Source organism: Ornithorhynchus anatinus, chromosome 1 (assembly GCF_004115215.2).
Source record: "Ornithorhynchus anatinus isolate Pmale09 chromosome 1, mOrnAna1.pri.v4, whole genome shotgun sequence".
Lineage (NCBI taxonomy): Eukaryota > Metazoa > Chordata > Mammalia > Monotremata > Ornithorhynchidae > Ornithorhynchus > Ornithorhynchus anatinus.
The window spans coordinates 23,161,905-23,179,217 of record NC_041728.1 but is presented as its reverse complement, the minus strand read 5'-3'; the positions used below and the strand labels follow the sequence as shown (position 1 = coordinate 23,179,217).

Genomic DNA, 17,313 nt, shown 5'->3' with positions numbered 1-17,313 from the left:
TAGGACAGTTGTGAAATGAGATAGTAAGGGTCAAGGTGATTGAGTGCTTTAAAGCACTGTACTAAGTGTTTGGGAAAGTACAATATAGCAGAATTGGTAGACATGTTCCTTGCCCACAACAAGCTTATAGTCTAAAGGACAAGATTACACTCTAGCTTAGACAACACCATCTGAAGGGCCTTTTTTAAAAAAAAAAAGGATTAAAGGCTCAGTATTAGAAAAATATACTACTCTAGATTAGATTTTAAGTGATTTAATAACAGATCCAGATTTTCTTAACATTGTTATGCGATTTCCTTGTTATGCGATTTCCCTCAGTGCCAATACTGCAGAAGGAAGGAGGAGAGGAGTGGTTAATGAAAATGTATTCGTGGCTGTCTTGTACCTCTAACTCCTGCTTACATAACCCCAAGAAATCTTTAATAATGCATGTAAGTTAACTAAATGGTCGAGTGCCTTTGATAACATTCCAGTCCCTAAGGATGAGGCTTTCCGATTATGGATGCTATTTCTCTAGCACTAAAAATCTACAATGAAGTATTAAGAATATCAAGTTTGCTTTCGTTCCACAATTTACTTATTTTTTTAAGTCACCAACATTGTTTGGGTCTTGGTCTTCTGCACACTCTGTTCCCGAGAACTTGCTTACTCCACCCTGGTGACTCCTGGGTTCTGCTTCTCTTACATTTTCACTGTTACATTTTCAATTTACTAATGTTTCCAAAACCCTGGACTGTGGTAACTCTGCCCCTCTACCGCTTTCTTTATACAAATTCGCTGAAGCACTATCGGTCAAAACCTTTACTTTCTTGAATTTCCTTCATTCCAAGAAAGTTGATCCAAGACTGGGGAGACAGTACATCTCACTGAATTTTACCTCCCCTTCCTCATTCTCCAGTCTGGCTCCTGCTCTCAGAGCCCCCAGTCACACTCCCAACTCAGGGGTTGGTGTTTATGGAGGTGTTGGGGGGAGTGGTTGAGGCTCTTAAAGGTGGGATACCCCCCTTGTTACCTCCATTCCCCAAGAAAATATACCTGTAGTAGTTGTTCACTGCAAGGTATTTTAGAATGCCACCATTTAGTTCTGGGTCCCCCTCCTCACATAAATTAAGCAAATTTTAAAATCTTACAAAGTAACAACCCCAGGGTCTTTACAATAACGTCAGCAGACGACCAGTAGAAGCTGGCTCACATTTTATGCAGCAGGCTTGAACTCAAGGTAGAGAGGAGAGAAAAGGGCAGTGTCTAGAGCAGAAAAATGCTGTGAGGAGGAATTAGGCCATTTTTTCACCGGAGTAACAAAGGCTGGGCTTCCACAGCACCTTCTGTCCAGGCCGACAGGACACGTGGTGGATTTGATCCATGAAGAGGAGGAGAGTCGTGTGTGACCAGCCCTTCCACAATGAGTGGATATGGTACAGAAGTGTTCATTCCTCTAAAATGTTGGGCCTGCTGCTGACTTTGCTACTTCCCATGCCAGGCCAATTTTGGATTTCCCTTACGGTAGTCAGAATCCTCCTGAAATCAGGTCCAGGAGTGGGGCTACATTCCCATTCCTGTTTTCAGCCACTGCTGTTTGTGACACAGCACTTAATAAATATCACAGTTCTCATTAAAATAGTAATTGAGGTGCTTGTTAAGTTCTTACGTTATGCCAAGCACTGTACTAAGTGATAGGGCTAATCACATCTCAAATGGGACTTACAATTTAAGTAGGAGGGAGAACAGGCACTGAGTGCCCATTCTGCAGATGAGGGAACTGAGGCAAACAAAAGTTAAGCGACTGGCCCAAGGTCTCACAGGATTGTTATTACTAGAATTCTCATTAATATTACTATTTTCTATTACGCTGTTTCCCCAGAGGAGTGGGAGATAGATGCATGAAAGTTCACGTGGGGGTGGCAATACATAATAATAATAATAATGTTGGTATTTGTTAAGTGCTTACTATGTGCAGAGCACTGTTCTAAGCGCTGGGGTAGACACAGGGGAATCAGTTTGTCCCACGTGGGGCTCACAGTCTTAATCCCCATTTTACAGATGAGGTAACTGAGGCACAGAGAAGTTAAGTGACTTGCCCAGTCACACAGCTGACAAGTGGCAGAGCTGGGATTCGAACCCATGACTTCTGACTCCAAAGCCCATGCTCTTTCCACTGAGCCACGCTGCTTCTCATCAGACTCCTGCGCACAACCACTCCCACCCTCCCTCCGGCCCATCGACTCCGGCTTATCTCCAGGTCCCCCTTAGCAGCAGAGGAAGAGTCGCTGGAAGCGGCGGGAGAAGAGGAGGGCAGGAGATGGGGAAGGAGTATCTGGAGGGTTGCCGGGAGAGAATATGGTGGCAGGTTCAGCGTATGTCATCGGAGGTCTTCCAATCAACAATGTCAGTAGGAGGACAAGGGGAGGGAGGGAAGGACATAGGGGGAAATTTAATGGCGACCATCCACTCAATCAATCAATGGTACTCACTGAGCACCTACTATGTGCACAGCACTGTAATAATAATAATTGTGGTATTTGTTAAGCACTTACTATGTGCCAGATACTGTCCTAAGCGCTGGGGTCGAAAAAAGCAAATCTGTTTGGACACAGTCCCTGTCCCATATGAGACTCGCAGTCTTAATCTCCATTTTATAGATGAGATAACTGAGGCACAAACAAGTTAAGTGACTTGCCCAAGGACACACAGCAGATAAGTGAAGGAGAGGGGATTAGAACCCAAGACCTTCTGACTCCCAGGCCCATGCTCTATCCACTACGCCATGCTGCTTTCCACTAAGCACTTGGGAGAATATAGCAGAATTAGACATGCTCTCTCTCTCTCTCTCTCTGCCTCACCCCCATTTCTCTCTCACACACACTTGTGGAGCTGTCAGGAGCTGCTCTATCATTTAGCATTGGCCCAGCATCACTGGTCAGTACTGCAATTTAGCTCACTTCCTCAGGCCAGAAATAAGGCCTGTCCCTAAGGAAATCAGGCAATGAGCCCAAGATAAATTACATTTTTGCTTCGCATTATTTGCTTAGTTTTCAGGGAAGTTTTTCTTTTTATTACAAGCAAAGATGACTATTCTCTTAATAGGGCAACATGGGAAGCAACGGGTGGGGAGGGAGGCAGAACTGGGCAGTGAGCACGGATGATGATGATGATGGTACTTGTTAAGCACTTACTATGTGTCAAGTGTTGTTCTAAGAGCTGGGGTACATACAAGCTAACCAGGTTGGACACATTTTCTGTCCCACGTGGGGCTCCCAGTCTTAATCCCCATTTTATAGATGAGGTAACAGGCACAGAGAAGTTAAGTCACTTGCCCAAGGTCCCAAAGCAGACGTGGTGGAGCCGAAATTAGAACCCAGGTCTTTCTGACTCCTAGGTCCAGGCTCTCTCTACTAGGTCATATTTTGGAACCTGGATGCAAGCCAGATTCACACATTTTTCTTCAAACCACCAGACCCCTTGACCAACAGACACCTCTTACCTTCTCTTCTTCAGGTGGCTCTGGTCCTGCTCAGCCCCACTGGCAGTGAAAGGGGGATGGGAGCCCACCACACATCGGCTGCCAGGTGTCAGGCAGCAGGCCTGCCGCTCTCTCCCGATGGCGGCCACTGGATTATTGTCCTCTAGCATATAAACCTCCTTGGGAGAGGCAGGGGAGCCACGGGCTGAGCTTGGATCAGGGTCCATGGACTCTGGACCAGCCGTGCTGGCCACACCGCCCATATCAATGTAACTAATATCCAAATCACCCACCTGGCAAGGAAGAAAGAAGAGCCAATAACCATATAGCAGTTTCACCATTTTCACTATTTTTATCTTCTGTTTGGAAGCAAGGAAGGGAACGAGAAGATTTTTTAAAGAAACAAGCTTCGGCACTCATAGCTAATATCCTGGAGTTCACAAGAGTAAACAACGTGGAGAATCTCATTTGCTTTGCCATCTTCCAATATTCAAACCCCTGCAGTAGGTGAGACTCTCAAACCTTTAAGTCAGGAGGAGACCCTGTTTTCCAATAATCAATCAATGGTATTTATTGAGAGCTTACTGTGTGTGATGATAATAATAATTATGGCATTTAAGTTCTTACTATATGCCAAGCACTGTTCTAAGTGGTGGGGTAGATACAAGGTAATCAGGTTGTCCCATTTGGAGCTCACAGTTTTAATCCACATTTTACAGATGAGGTAACTGAGGCACAGACAAGTTAAGTGGCTTGCCCAAGGCCACACAACAGATCAGTGGAGGGGCCTGAATTAGAACCCAGGTCCTCTGACTCCCAAGCCCGGGCTCTCTCCATGAAGCCATGCTGCTTCTGTAATCAGTTAATGAATGGTATCTACTGAGCGCTTACTATATGCAGAGCACTGTACTACACACTTGGGAGAGTGCAACACAACATAATTAGCAGAACCTTCCCATAACGAGCTTATGGTCTTTAGGGGGAGACAGACATTAATATAAATAAATACTATGCCCTTGAGAGAGTATAATACAATGGAACTGACTGACACATTCTCTACCCACAATGAGCTTGCAGTCCAACCCGAGGAGTAGAACCTTCCATCCTGCCTGGACTGTGTGGACATTTTCTTTGCAAGCTAGGATGACTTCAAATTTTCACCAAAGTCAATCTGGATTTATTTATGTATATGTAGCAGAGAGACCAACTAAAGACTAAATCTGAACTAAAGTTGAGATTTACTCTTTCTGAGGGAGCAAAATTGGACCCGGCTAACAACAGATCTTGCCAGAAAATTCTAGATAATTTCTCTAGACTGCAAGCTCCTTGTAGGCACGGAACGTTTCTACCAACTATATTATACTGTGCTCTCCTAAGCACTTTGTGCACTGCTCTGCACATAGTAAGAGCTCAATAAACACGATTAACTGATTGATTCTAACAATTCTAAAAAGTACAATAATGGCAGAGCCATCTCAGCCCCTGTGAATGCAGAGGAAGCAATAATCAATTCTGAAAACCAAATGTGAAAATCTAAGTCATGTAACAATATTACTTGAGAATCCATGAGTGCAGAACTCTGTACTGGGTGACTGTGGAAAATGGCAAAGAGGGAAAAATGTTAGCACTTCTGTATTTGGGAAGCTTCCTACATTTCTCCATACACAGTAGTAAACCTGTAAAAATGGAAATGGAACCTGTGCTTCCCCATTCTTACCTGATCCACTACCATAGAGTTTGCATATACTTCATCACCTCCATTCAACATGGCAGAAAGTTTCGTTGTAGCAAGGAAGTTTGGTGGATGACTAGATTTTTTGAGGACATCAAAGGAGTGGTGTCGTTCTAGGGAAAAAAAAAGCATATATTTAAGAGTCCCACACCTGTCTAGCTTACAAGCGTTTCTTCTCTCCATTTTGTTATGAGAAATAGTAACAGTACAGTGTCAGGTTGAAGTGCCTGGGTGGAAATGTAGTAGTTGTAGCATTTCCTGAGATGTAGCAATTCCCCAGTTAAATCCCATCTCCTGGGATATACCATCCTATCAACCTCTACCACTTATGTGTTCCTCTGGTTATCCGGTCCCTCCCCTACACTCACATATGCTTAATTACCTGGACAGTCAAACATTTATTTATATTATTTATATTATTTGTAAACACTTGCTTTTCTGTCTTCCTCCATTAGAGCAAAAGCTCCTTTTGGGAAGCAAATGTGTCTTATGCTTCTGTTGAGTTTTCCCTAAGGCTTAGAACAGTGCTGTGCAAGCCACCTGTACTGTATATAAACTCCTCCTTCAAGGTTCTCACTCAGGAACAAGACTTTTTATTGTTTCTTATGGGAGACACCATTAAGACTGAGCACCACTGAGTGTGAAGAACAATCTTAAGCACTTGGGGGTGGGGTCTCACATTCCCCGTGGATCACAGGGACACGGTCAGCATATAGTCAAGTGAATAATAAATGTGATCACCTACATAAGTGCATTCAGCCTCTATATTCTCCAAGGCCAAGATAATCGAGGGACTCAGGAAACTGGACACAGCCTAGCTGCCAGAGAGGATAATGATGTCAAAGAAGAAGTCCCATATCTCTTGGCACCACAGATGCCCAAAACAGGATGTGGAGTTCTTGCATATTTCTAAGAGAAGATTTCCAAAACCAGACCAGAGAATGAGGTTTACTGAATGGAAAAATGAGACAATTCTATCACTAAGGCCATAGAGAAACAGCATGGCCTAGTTGATAGAGCACAGGCCTGTGAGTCAGAAGGAACTGGGTTCAAATTCCAACTCTGCCACTTGTCTGCTGTACAACTTTGGGCAAGTCACGACACATCTCTGTGCCTGTTACCTCATCTGTAAAATGGGGATTAATACCATGAGCCCCATCTGGGACATGGACTGCATCCAACCTGATTAGCTTGTATCTACTCCTGCTTTTAATATGGTGCCTGGCACACAGGAAGCGCTTAACAAATACCCTAAAAAATAATTTTTAAGAAGTTACACAGGACTCAACAAATGTTGCCTTGGACATTGAACAAAATTACTGTGCTGACAGATGTTCTCTACTCCCACTTAACTGTTTGTTTTTTTTTAAGTTTGTTGGATGACTTCTTTTAGTACCTAAGCTGACCCTATGTCCTGGTTTGGCCTCAAAAGGCCAGGAATTTAATAGACTGGCCAAGGCAACTTTAGAAAAGTAGGTAAATGTCATAGAATAGGGAGCTTTCTGGCTTTTCTAGCCTGCTACTTTGCCTTGATCACCAGCATCTCTTGTCCACTTTAATGGTTCGGGACCAATATTCATTCATCCATTCACCAATAGCATTTGTTCAGTACCTAATGGTTGCAGAGCACTGTACTAGTTGCCTTTAGTAGATGCTAGGGAAAAGTCTACAAGGTGGGCTCACAATCCACAAGTAAGGGGAATCCTGTCCTCCTCCTGATTTTCTCATCATTGTAGACAAGCACAACCATCCTATCCGACTCACAAGCCTGTAACCTTGGCATTTTCCTCAACTCATCTCTCATTCAACTCACATATTCAATCTGCCACCAAATCCTATTGGTTCAACTTTCACAACATTACTAAAATCCACTCTTTCCTCTCCATTCAAACTGCTACCAAGTTAATCCAAGTATTTATCCTATCCCACCTTATTTATTTTAACAGTCTCCTTGCTGTCCTCCCTGCCTCCTGTCTCTCCCCACTCCAGTCCATATTTCACTCTACCAAACCATTCAGGCCATTTTTCCCCACTCTTCAAGAACCTCCAGTGATTGCCCACCCACCTCCACATCAAACAGAAACTCCTTACCTGGCTATAAAGCAGTCAATTACCTTGCCCCCTCCTATTTCACCTCTCTGATTTCCTGCTATAACCCAGCCTACACACTTCACTCCTCTAATGCCAACCTACTCACTGTACCTCAATCCTATCTCCTCCTTCATATCTGATAGATGATCACTCTCCTTTCCTTCAAAGCCAAAGCACATCTCCTTCAAGTGTCCTTTCCCAATTAAGCCTTCATTTCCTCTTCTCCCATTCCCTGGGTCACCCTCAAACTTGGATTTTCACCCTTTATTTACCCCTCCCTCAGCCCCATGGTATTTATCTGTTATTTATACTGATTTATATATAAAAAAGAGGTATAATTAATTTATTCATATTAATGTCTATCTCCCCTTCTAGACTGTAATCTCACTGTGGGCAGGGAACATGTCTACACATTCTACAGAAGCAACATGGCCTAATGGATAAAGAACAGGCTTAGGAACCAGAGGGACCTGGCTCCACCACATCTCCTGTGTGATTTTGGGCAAGTCACTTATCTAACTGTGCCTCAGTTACCTCATCTCTAAATTGGGGATTTTTTGTTAATTGTACTTGCTAAACACCAGGTTGGACAAAAGCTCTGTGAGCCCCATGTGGGGCACTGCCTGCGACCAATCTGATTAGGCTGTATTTATTCCAGTGGTTAGCACAGTGTCTGGCGATTAGTAAGTGCTTAGCAAGTACCATAATAAACACTGTTACACTGTCTCTCCTAGTGCTTTATATAGTGCTCTGCACACCGTAAGTGCTCAATAAATACAATCGATTGATTGAATCTGATCTTTTTAAGTCTATGTCCCCCAGAATGTAAGCTCCCTGTGTGCAGGGAACATCTTGTTCCTCTTGTCCTGTCCAAGCACTCATTATAGTACTAAGAGTACTATGTAGGTACTCAATAAATAGCATTAGTACCACTACTACCACCACCAGTATCTTTCCTGCTTCTTTCTGGCTTTTTTTCAATCTCCGAAAGGGAGGGGAATGGTAAAAGGTTGATTTTAGCAACTATTATTCCATCTGAAAGACAAGTGGGAAATCTGCAAAGGCTGAATACCACTTCTTGCTACACAAAGAGCCTAGCAAGATGGAGGTGACTTTTATCAAGCCTAAGCTTGCATCAAGTGATTTTAAAAAAATCACCCCATCCTGTCCATGGCAGCTATAAAAGCGAGAGCGTCATCATGCCCTGAGCTGCTACCAGATTCCTCTCTCAAGACACAATAAAGCCTGTCAAGCTGTTCGCCAGAATTACCTCCAGCAATGAGAGAGTGAGTTAATATGTAATGTGAGGAATTAGATACAAAGAGGGGCCGGGGTGGAGGGGAGATATGGGGGAAGGAGAGACAATTAGAAACACTGTTTGTTTTGCGGGAACCCATGGGGGTGGGGGGGAATCAAGAAACAGGAAGCCCACCCAATAGGACAGGGTGGGCTGGGGCCAGCTTCTCCATGCCAAAAGCCTGGAGGAAACACAGTGGCAGGCTTTCCAGAGAGGGGGTCCATGATACACGGTGCTCTCGATCAATGGTATTTGCTGAGAGTTTACTGTGTGGAGAACACTATACTAAGCTCTTGGAAGAGTACAATAAGTGCTTGGGAGAGCCCAATAGCATAGAATCAGCCTCCTGCTTTCACTTCCCCCATCCCTTGCGCTCTAATAGTCATAAGATGCTCTCGATGGGGGAGTCCCTGATACAAGTCCATTTGGAGAAGCAGCATGGCCTAGTGGAAACAGCCTAGGCCAGGGAGTCAGAGGATGTGGGTTCTAATCCAGGCTCTACCACATCTCTGCTGTGTGACCTTGGCAAGTCCCTTAACTTCTCTGTAAAATGGGGATTAAGACCATGAGTCCCATGGGGGTCAGGGACTGTGTCCAACCTGATAACCTCATATCTACCCCAGCGCTTGGCACATAGTAAGTGCTTAACAAATACCACAATTATCATTATTATTATTATTATTATTATTGATGAACAGCAGGGGAATGGAGAGAGGCAGCAGAACAGGAAACAGAGGCCCAGGTGGAAAGGCCCATCCCGCCCTTGTGTTGGAATGAGTGCATGGCTCAAGTGTAGAGGTCGCTGAAGAAGAGGCAGGAGCTTGAGAAGCCTGGGCCTTTCCCAGGGCCGCTTTCAGTGCCCTCATACCCCTGGCCACCCTAAGGTAGGAGAAACTTTGCCAGCCCCACCCTGGGGTGGCTGCCAGTAACACACTTCCACATAACGGTGCTCTACTGAATGCACTGCATTAGGCCACCTGAACCTGGATCAAGGACATAACAACTGCAATACAAGGGATAAATGCAATCTCCCAACTGTCAGGAAATCCTCTCTGTGTTGGTAAGGCTGTCCTACTTAACAATAATAATCACAATAATAATAATTGTGGCATTTGTTAAGCACCTACTATGTGCCAGGCACTGTACTAAATGCTGGATTAGATACAGTTCCTTCCCACATAGGTCTCACAGTCTTAACCCCATTTTACAGATGAGGTAACTACTTCCCAGAGAAGTGAAGTGAATTACCCAAGGTCACACAGCAGACAAGTGGCAGAGCCAGAATTGGAACCCAGGTCCTTCTGACTCCCAGGCCAGGGCTCTATCCACTGGGCTAGGCTGCTTCTTCCCACTGCTCCCTCTGGCAGCCCCCTCCTGGGGCAGCTGTCTCTCCCGTTGACCATCCTGCTGACCCTGACCCTCTCCTTGTTGAAGCAGTGTGGTCTAGTGAATAGAGCATGGGCCTGGGAGTCAGAGGAGTTGGGTTCCAAACCCAGATCCACCCTTGCCTGCTGGCTGGCCTTGTGCAAGTCATTTAACTTCTCAGGGCCTCAGTTTCCTCACATAAAAATGCAGATGAGATATCTGTTCTCCCTGCCCATCAGACTGAGACCAGTGCAAGCAGAATGGCGTAGTGAATAGAGCACGGGACTGGGAGTCAGAAGGTCATGCATTTTAATCCCGGCTCTGCCACTTGACTGCTGTGTGGCCTTGGGCAAGTCACTTCATTATGCCTCAGGTCCCTCATCTGTAAAATGAGAATTAAGACTGTGAGGTCCGTGTGGGACAGGGACTGTGTCCAACATGATTTGTTTGTATCCACCTAAGCTCTCTACCTTAGTACAGTGACTGGCACAAAGTGCTTAAATACCACAGTTCATTATTATTATTACTATTATTATTACTGTTAATTACCCTAAGTGGGAATGGGACTGTGTTTGATTCATTTATATTGTAGCAACCCCAGCACTTAGTATAGGGTTTGGCACACAGTAAGCACTTAAATACAATTGCTACTCTCATTACTAGCCCCACCCTTCTTCCAGGAAAGTCACAGACCAACTAGGTGCTGCTGGCACTTTCAAGGACTGAGTAGCAGCAGTCCTGGGCCGGCTTGCAATACCAAAGAGCAGCCAGGAGGAAAGGAATGAGGAAGGATAGGGAGGAGGCGGAACAGATCAGAGAGGCAGGCGACTAGGAAAACGATGTGGGGAGAGCGGAGGGCCCAGCTAAAGGAAGGAGTCGCTCCGGTCAAAGTCCTCCAGGATGGCGTTGGCCACCCCCCGGGGAGGGGTGGGAGGGGGCTTCCTGTGGAGCCTGTCGCTGGAATGATGAAGCAGGGGCCCCCTGCAGCGCTCAGGGGATCACAGTGAGATGGCTCTAGGCAGACCTTCCGGGACCACCCCCATTTACACCCGCATTCCCCACTTGAACCTAACCCTGACCCCAAGGGCCGCAGGGGCAAACAAGGTCAGTGACTCCTCTCCCTATACTCTCTTCCTGTTACCTATTATAACGATGGTATTTATTAAGCACTTACTAGGCACTAAACGCTGTGCGAAGAGTCAGGGAAGATTTAGAATCTGAGTCCCCCTTCCTCACAGGAAGTTCACAACCAATGAGGTAAGGACAGCAGGTATCTCATCCTCATTTTACAGACAAAGTGAGGCGCAGAGTGGTTAAGGGACTTGCCCAAAGCCACACTGCAAGCCAGCTGCAGAGCTGGGATGAGCTCTCAGACATCCTGGCTCCTGTGCGCCTATCATCTCAGTGTTTAGGGTAGTGCTTGACACTCAGCAGCTACCCAGGAAATCACTCTGTACACAGCAGGTTTTCAGTAAATACTACTGAATGAATTCAACGAGCGAATGAAGATGCTACTTCAAAAATCAAATCCAGTTTACCTTCTGGCCAAAAAGGAAGATACTTTATAAAAAGAGGTTTTGTTTTGTTTTTCCAGTAAAAGAGGCTAGGGTGAGGCTCTATTTCAGCAATACAATGTCTCCTTCCTGAGTGCCAGTACCCAATGTTTTGTTTTTTTTGGTCAAGAACAAGGATTTTGAAACATGTGAAGATCACTATTCTGGCTATCCCTAGAGAGGGAAGACAGTCAGTGGACTTAGTACATTTCCCCAAGATTATATCCAGTCAACAGTCCCTTTGGCAGAAGTTCTCTGCAGCTTAAAGTAGATCACTTTTCATAAAGGATTTGCAAGAAAATTGAAGGGAGACCCCTAACCACACTGCAAGGCATTCTGGGACAATCTCAAAAGGCATAAATTTGGAAGAAAGTGAAGCTCTCCCTAATATTCATTCATTCAATTTATTGAGCACTTGATGTGTGCAGAGCACTGTACTAAGCTCTTGGGAGAGTACAGCACAAAAATCGACACATTCTCTGCTCAGAACAAGCTTACAGTCTAGAGGAGCTTTATAGTCTACAGGACTAATAAATGACACCTGCGATATTTAAGTGCTTACTGTATACTGACACAGTATATGCAGATCAGATACAGTTCTTGACCCACATTCTAAGAGGGAGGAAAAGCACGGATCTTATCCCCGTTTTACAGATAAGGAAACTGAGGCATGGAGAAGTTAAGTGACTTTGCCCAAGGTCACAGAGCAGGCAAATGACAGAGCCGGAATTAGAACCTAGGACCTCCCACTCGCCGGCCCATGTTTTTTTTTAATAGGCCATGCTGCTTCCCATAGAACCTGACACGTTTCAAAAAAAATCTGCTCTGAATAGCTCAATGCCAGAGGGAAAAAAAGGGGAGCCTATCAGGATTTTTTTTCCAGTGGGAATCAATCAATCAATCAATGATATTTACTGCACATCTGAGTGCAAACTACCATACTAACTGCTTGGGTGAGTGCAAAAGAAGCAGGGCCTTCAGTCCCTGCCCTCAAGAAGTTTAAAATCTAATGGGACATAAACCGATGGTGAGCTAGTGGGAGTAACATTTCTCCGGGACAAGATTTCCCCAGCCAAAGTGATCAAGGTAATCTAGGGCCAACACAAAGCCCAACTCCATAGAGTCATTCAAAAAAAATAAAAACCTTTTTCATTGGTAAATACAGAAAAATACCAGACATAAAGATAGCAAGATTCAGCAAGCTCCAGTGACACAGTTGCTCCCACTCCTGCTATTACCGCTAATAACCAAGACTTTGAACTTCTCATGTCACCACCGGGCTGACATAGTTAGCACCTTCCAAGCCTCAAGGTCCTCGATGTGTATCAGCTGCTCCTTCTCCACTGGGAATTCAAGACAGTTGGCAAACCCCTCAACACCCCACAGAAGAGAGCACTTTTAGAAATCCCCAACTCCCTGAGCATACAAATGACATGAATAGAAATGAGAAATAGCATGGTCTAGTGGATAGAGCCCAGGCCTGGGAGTCAGAATGACCTGGTTTCTAATCCCAGATCTACCACTTGTCTGCTGTGTGACCTTGGGGAAGTCACTTCACTTCTCTGTGCCTCAGTCACCTCATGTAAAATGGAGATTTAGACTGAGAACGCCATGGGGGACATGGACTGTGTCCAATCCAATTAGCTGTATCTAGTATCTTCCCCAGCACTTAGAACAGCACCCAGCACATAGTAAGCACTTAACAAACACCATAAAAAAGACCCTTTTAAAAAACAGAAGCTTAAAGGGAACTGACTCAGATAGCTCATAATGAAATGCTACTAACCCTTTAGACTGTAAGCTCATTGTGGGCAGGAAATGTGTCTGTTTTGTTGTTATACTGTATTCTCCCAAGCGCTTAATACAGTGCTATGCACAAAGTTAGCGCTCAATAAATACGACTGAAGAAATGAATCCTCCCAACCAACCTGACACTGGGGCATCATTTATCTTGTTTTTGAGCTTCATCACAAATCAAATTAAATTAACATAGCCAAAGAGGGAGAGCTTGGCTGGACCAGGCTGCCCTTCCCAAGAAGCAAATGAATGAGGCAGTTGGGGAAAAATGGCAAAAAATACATTAGGATCAAGGATCAGATTTACCATTTAAACTACTATTCCATTCTTCCTCTCTAGGGAAAGAATGTTATGCTCATAAGAGGTCGATCAATACTACTGATTGACTATTTGATCAGTTTTCAGGGCCACAGTAACCACACACTTCTGGTCAAGCAGTGTGGGGAAACAGCATGGCCTACTGGAAAGAGGTTGGGCCTGGAGTCAAAGGACCTAGGTTCTAATCCTGCTCTGCCAATTGCTTGCTGTGTGACCTTGGGCCAGTCACTTAACTTCTCTGTGCCTCAGTTTCCTCAAATGTAAAATGGGGATTCAATACCTGCTCTCCCTCCTACTTAGACTACGACCTCCATGCAGGGCAGGGTCTGTGCTGGACCCAATTAATCTATAACTATCCCAGCACTTAGAGCAGCATTTGACACATAGTAAGCACATAGCAAATATCATTTAAAAAAGTCTAATATGAAAAATTGGGAACTATCAGCTAAGGAAAGTCTCTCTCTCCCCCCTCCCACCAATAAAATCAGGGTAACATTTTTCAGGCTAAGGAAGACCATGTCTTAACTCCATTTGTCTCTCCTAAGCACTGCGTACAGTCTCTGTTCTCAATAAGACCTCATTGATTGATAAGAATCCACCATGTCAAACGTCATGGAGAGAATGGTGAGGTGGAGGGTAAGGAGGAAAGCTGTCCCCTTGCAGAGCAAGACTGTTGATTCTCAGAATTCCCTGGAAATGTGTGAGGAATTTCAGCCCCATTTTCTTTCTTGCTACTCTTGAGAATGCCAAGGAGCATTCCTGGGGGGGTGGAGAGTGGGAGGCCAAAGGCCATGACTCTCACTGGCCCTTCAAACTCTCCTCCCAGGGCAGCCCTCTGGCTGCCTCTCCTGACTCTACCTCTCAACCCCAGATTGCTGCCACCACCCTGCCTCCAGGTTCTGACCCAAGACGCTCAGGACTCTTAGATTTGTCATCTCATCCTAGTCAATCAGTAGTGTAGTCAGGACCAAAATCCACTGTCTCCATCCCTGTAATCTAAACCTTCTTCATTGTCTTGGTACTAGAAAACTGGTCTAGGTTATCGATGTGAGGGTTGGAAAGTTCCATCTATCAATCAATCAATGGTATTTTATTGAGTCTTTATTACCTGCAGAGGCCTGAACTAAGCACTTGGGAGAGTACGACAAAATAGAGTTGGTAGACAAAATCCCTGCCAACGACGAGCGGGTGACAGACATTAAAATCAGTTACTATAGGAGAAATGACAGAGTATAAGGATATGTATGTAAGTTTTGTGGGGCTGGGGGAGGGGTATCAAAGTGCTTAAGGGGTACAGACTCGAGAGAACAGGCAACACAGAGGAGGGCAAGTTGGGAACGGAGGCAGGGAGAGGAATGAGGGGTTGCTAGCAAAGTCCTCCTGGAGGAGCTATGATTTTAGTAGAGTTTTGAAGAGGAGGTGAGTGGTGGTCTGTCAAATATGAAGAGGGGGAGAGTTCCAAGGATGTGAGCAAGCAGAAGTGAGACAGATGAGACTGAGGTTCAGTGACAAAGTTGGCAATAGAGGAGCTAAAGTGTGCGGGCTGGATTGTAGTAGGAAATGAATGAGGTAAGGTAGGAGGGGGGTGAGCTGACTGAGTGACTTAAAGTCGATGGTAAAGAGATTTTCCATTTGATGTGGGGATGGGCAGGTGGCCATTACAGGCTTTTGAGGGGAGAAAAGATGTGGACTGAACTTTTTTTTAGAAAAATGATCTGGGCAGCAAAGTGAAGTATGGACTGAAGAGTGAAGAGATAGAAGGCAGGGAGGTCAGAGAAGAGGCTGATGTAGTAGTCTCTGCAAAGCTTTAAGAAAACGATAAACAACCTTCAGTCCGGAGGGGTTTAGTCATGCAAATGCTTGGAGGAGGCAGGAGAATGGGCCAGCTGGCCTCTTGAGGACAGATTTGGCCAAGACGATGTGGCAAGATGAAACAACAGTGGAACTGGGCTGAAGCAACCTTGGCTTTTGGGATGGGATGAGAGGCAGGAAGGAGAACTTTTATGGCTTCCCCAAGCCTTTTGCCTCTGGGGGGGCAGTGGGTGGGGAGGTTCCTTGAAGGGTGGAAAAATGTCCTAGTTCCAGTCTTATGGAGCAATTCATCCTCTAGCTCGTGTGTCTTTGCTCAGCACTTACTATGAGTCAAGCACTATTCTAAGCGGTAGGGGTAAATACAAGCTAATCAGGTTGGACTCTGTCCCCGTACCTCATGGGGCTCCCAGTCTTAATCCCCATTTTACAGATGAGGTAATCGAGGCAAAGAGAAGTTAGGTGCCTTGCCTAAAGTCACACAGCAGACATGTGGCAGAGCTGGGATTAGAACTCGGACCCTACTGGGAAAACTGTCCAAGTTCCAGTCTTAGGGAGCTATTCAACCTCTAGCTCGTGCATCTTTGCTTAGTGCCATGTTTCGGCAGCTGGAGACAAACTATGCCACAAGAGACAAATCGACACTTTCCTCAACTTTACATTATCAGAGGCACTAACGTGGGGTCAGCTGGAAAGAGAACAGGAGGTGAGAAGAGAATCAACTGCACAAAGGAAGGAAGGCAGTGAGAGAACCAGCAGGCTCTTTGTCAACTAATTCTAGGTGGTGCTCATTTGCCTAAATTTGCATTTGAGAATTAAAATTAACATCACTGGAAACTAGGACACAATCTGGCTGGGGTCCTCCGCCTTCCTTGCTCAATGAATAGTGGAAAGCCATTTGGTTGTAGTCCCTAGTGAAACAAACAAAGTAAAAATCCTGGCATTCCTTGAGGCTTCCGAGTGGAACGGCCCTGACTCCGTCTTGCTCCAATCATTAACCTTTGGTTGCCAGCCCCTGACACACAACAAGGGACAGCGGCGCTGTGGAAGGGGGTGTCTTAGAGGGCCTTAAGGAAATATTTATTGGAAACCCCAACTTCCTCTAGGTGCTGTGCACTCTACCTTTTATTTCTATTCATAATAATAATTAAAATAAAAATTATAGTATTCATTAAGCCCTTATTCCTTGACGAGTCCACACTGGGGTAGACACAAGGCAATCAGATCAGACACAGTTCCTTACTCACATATGACTCACAATCTAAGAGGGAAATATTTCCCCATTTTACAGATGAGAGAACTGGAGTCCAAAGTGATTTATTTGCCCAAGGTCTCATAGCAGGTCAGTGGAAGAGTCCCGACTAGAATTTGGGTCTCCTGTTTCCCAGGCCAGTGCTCTTTCCACCAGAATACACTACCTCTCTAGTTATTTCATGAAAATCCCATCTTACTCCTCCCTCCTGACACCTGCCTTTCCCCTGTTGAGAAACATTGTCCTTCCTTTTATTCTTAGGACCTGAGGTGTGGAGAGTCTGACTTTCTTTAACAGTAGGGATTTCACTAAAATGAAATTACAGAATCGCTACTAAGGTGTATGTCATCCTAGGAGCCTTCTGGGAGGAGATGAAGTCCGGGTCAACACCTGAGCAGGATCCGAGAAGAGCAGAGAGGTTGGATTTGAAAAGAAACTGAATCCAAATCAGAAATTTGACTTGATTCTGCAGGACTGAGCAGTTGACCTACCCCAGAAGGCATTTTCTGGGGCTTTGTGCTCCAGTCAACCCTCCTCATGGTGATCTGAAATCTTCAGTTCAACACCCTGGTCATTTGGCTTTATAAATCTTATTGAGCAGAGTCCATTGACCTGGGGGAGGGAGAGTGTCCAATCCTG

General features: G+C 45.0%; 1 protein-coding gene across 4 annotated transcripts in view; it reads right to left on the bottom strand.

The window, feature by feature from the left end:
* The window catches only part of ARHGEF28 (Rho guanine nucleotide exchange factor 28), a 277,359-nt gene that overhangs the window by 77,709 nt on the left and 182,337 nt on the right, over positions 1–17,313 (bottom strand). For all 4 annotated transcript variants that reach the window (XM_029057848.1, XM_029057863.2, XM_029057856.2 and 1 more), the window contains 2 exons: positions 5,178–5,305; positions 3,482–3,753 (listed from right to left, as the gene is read on the bottom strand). In XM_029057848.1, coding sequence (XP_028913681.1) covers positions 3,482–3,753; positions 5,178–5,305 — 400 coding nt within the window. The remainder of the gene's footprint in view (positions 1–3,481; positions 3,754–5,177; positions 5,306–17,313) is intronic.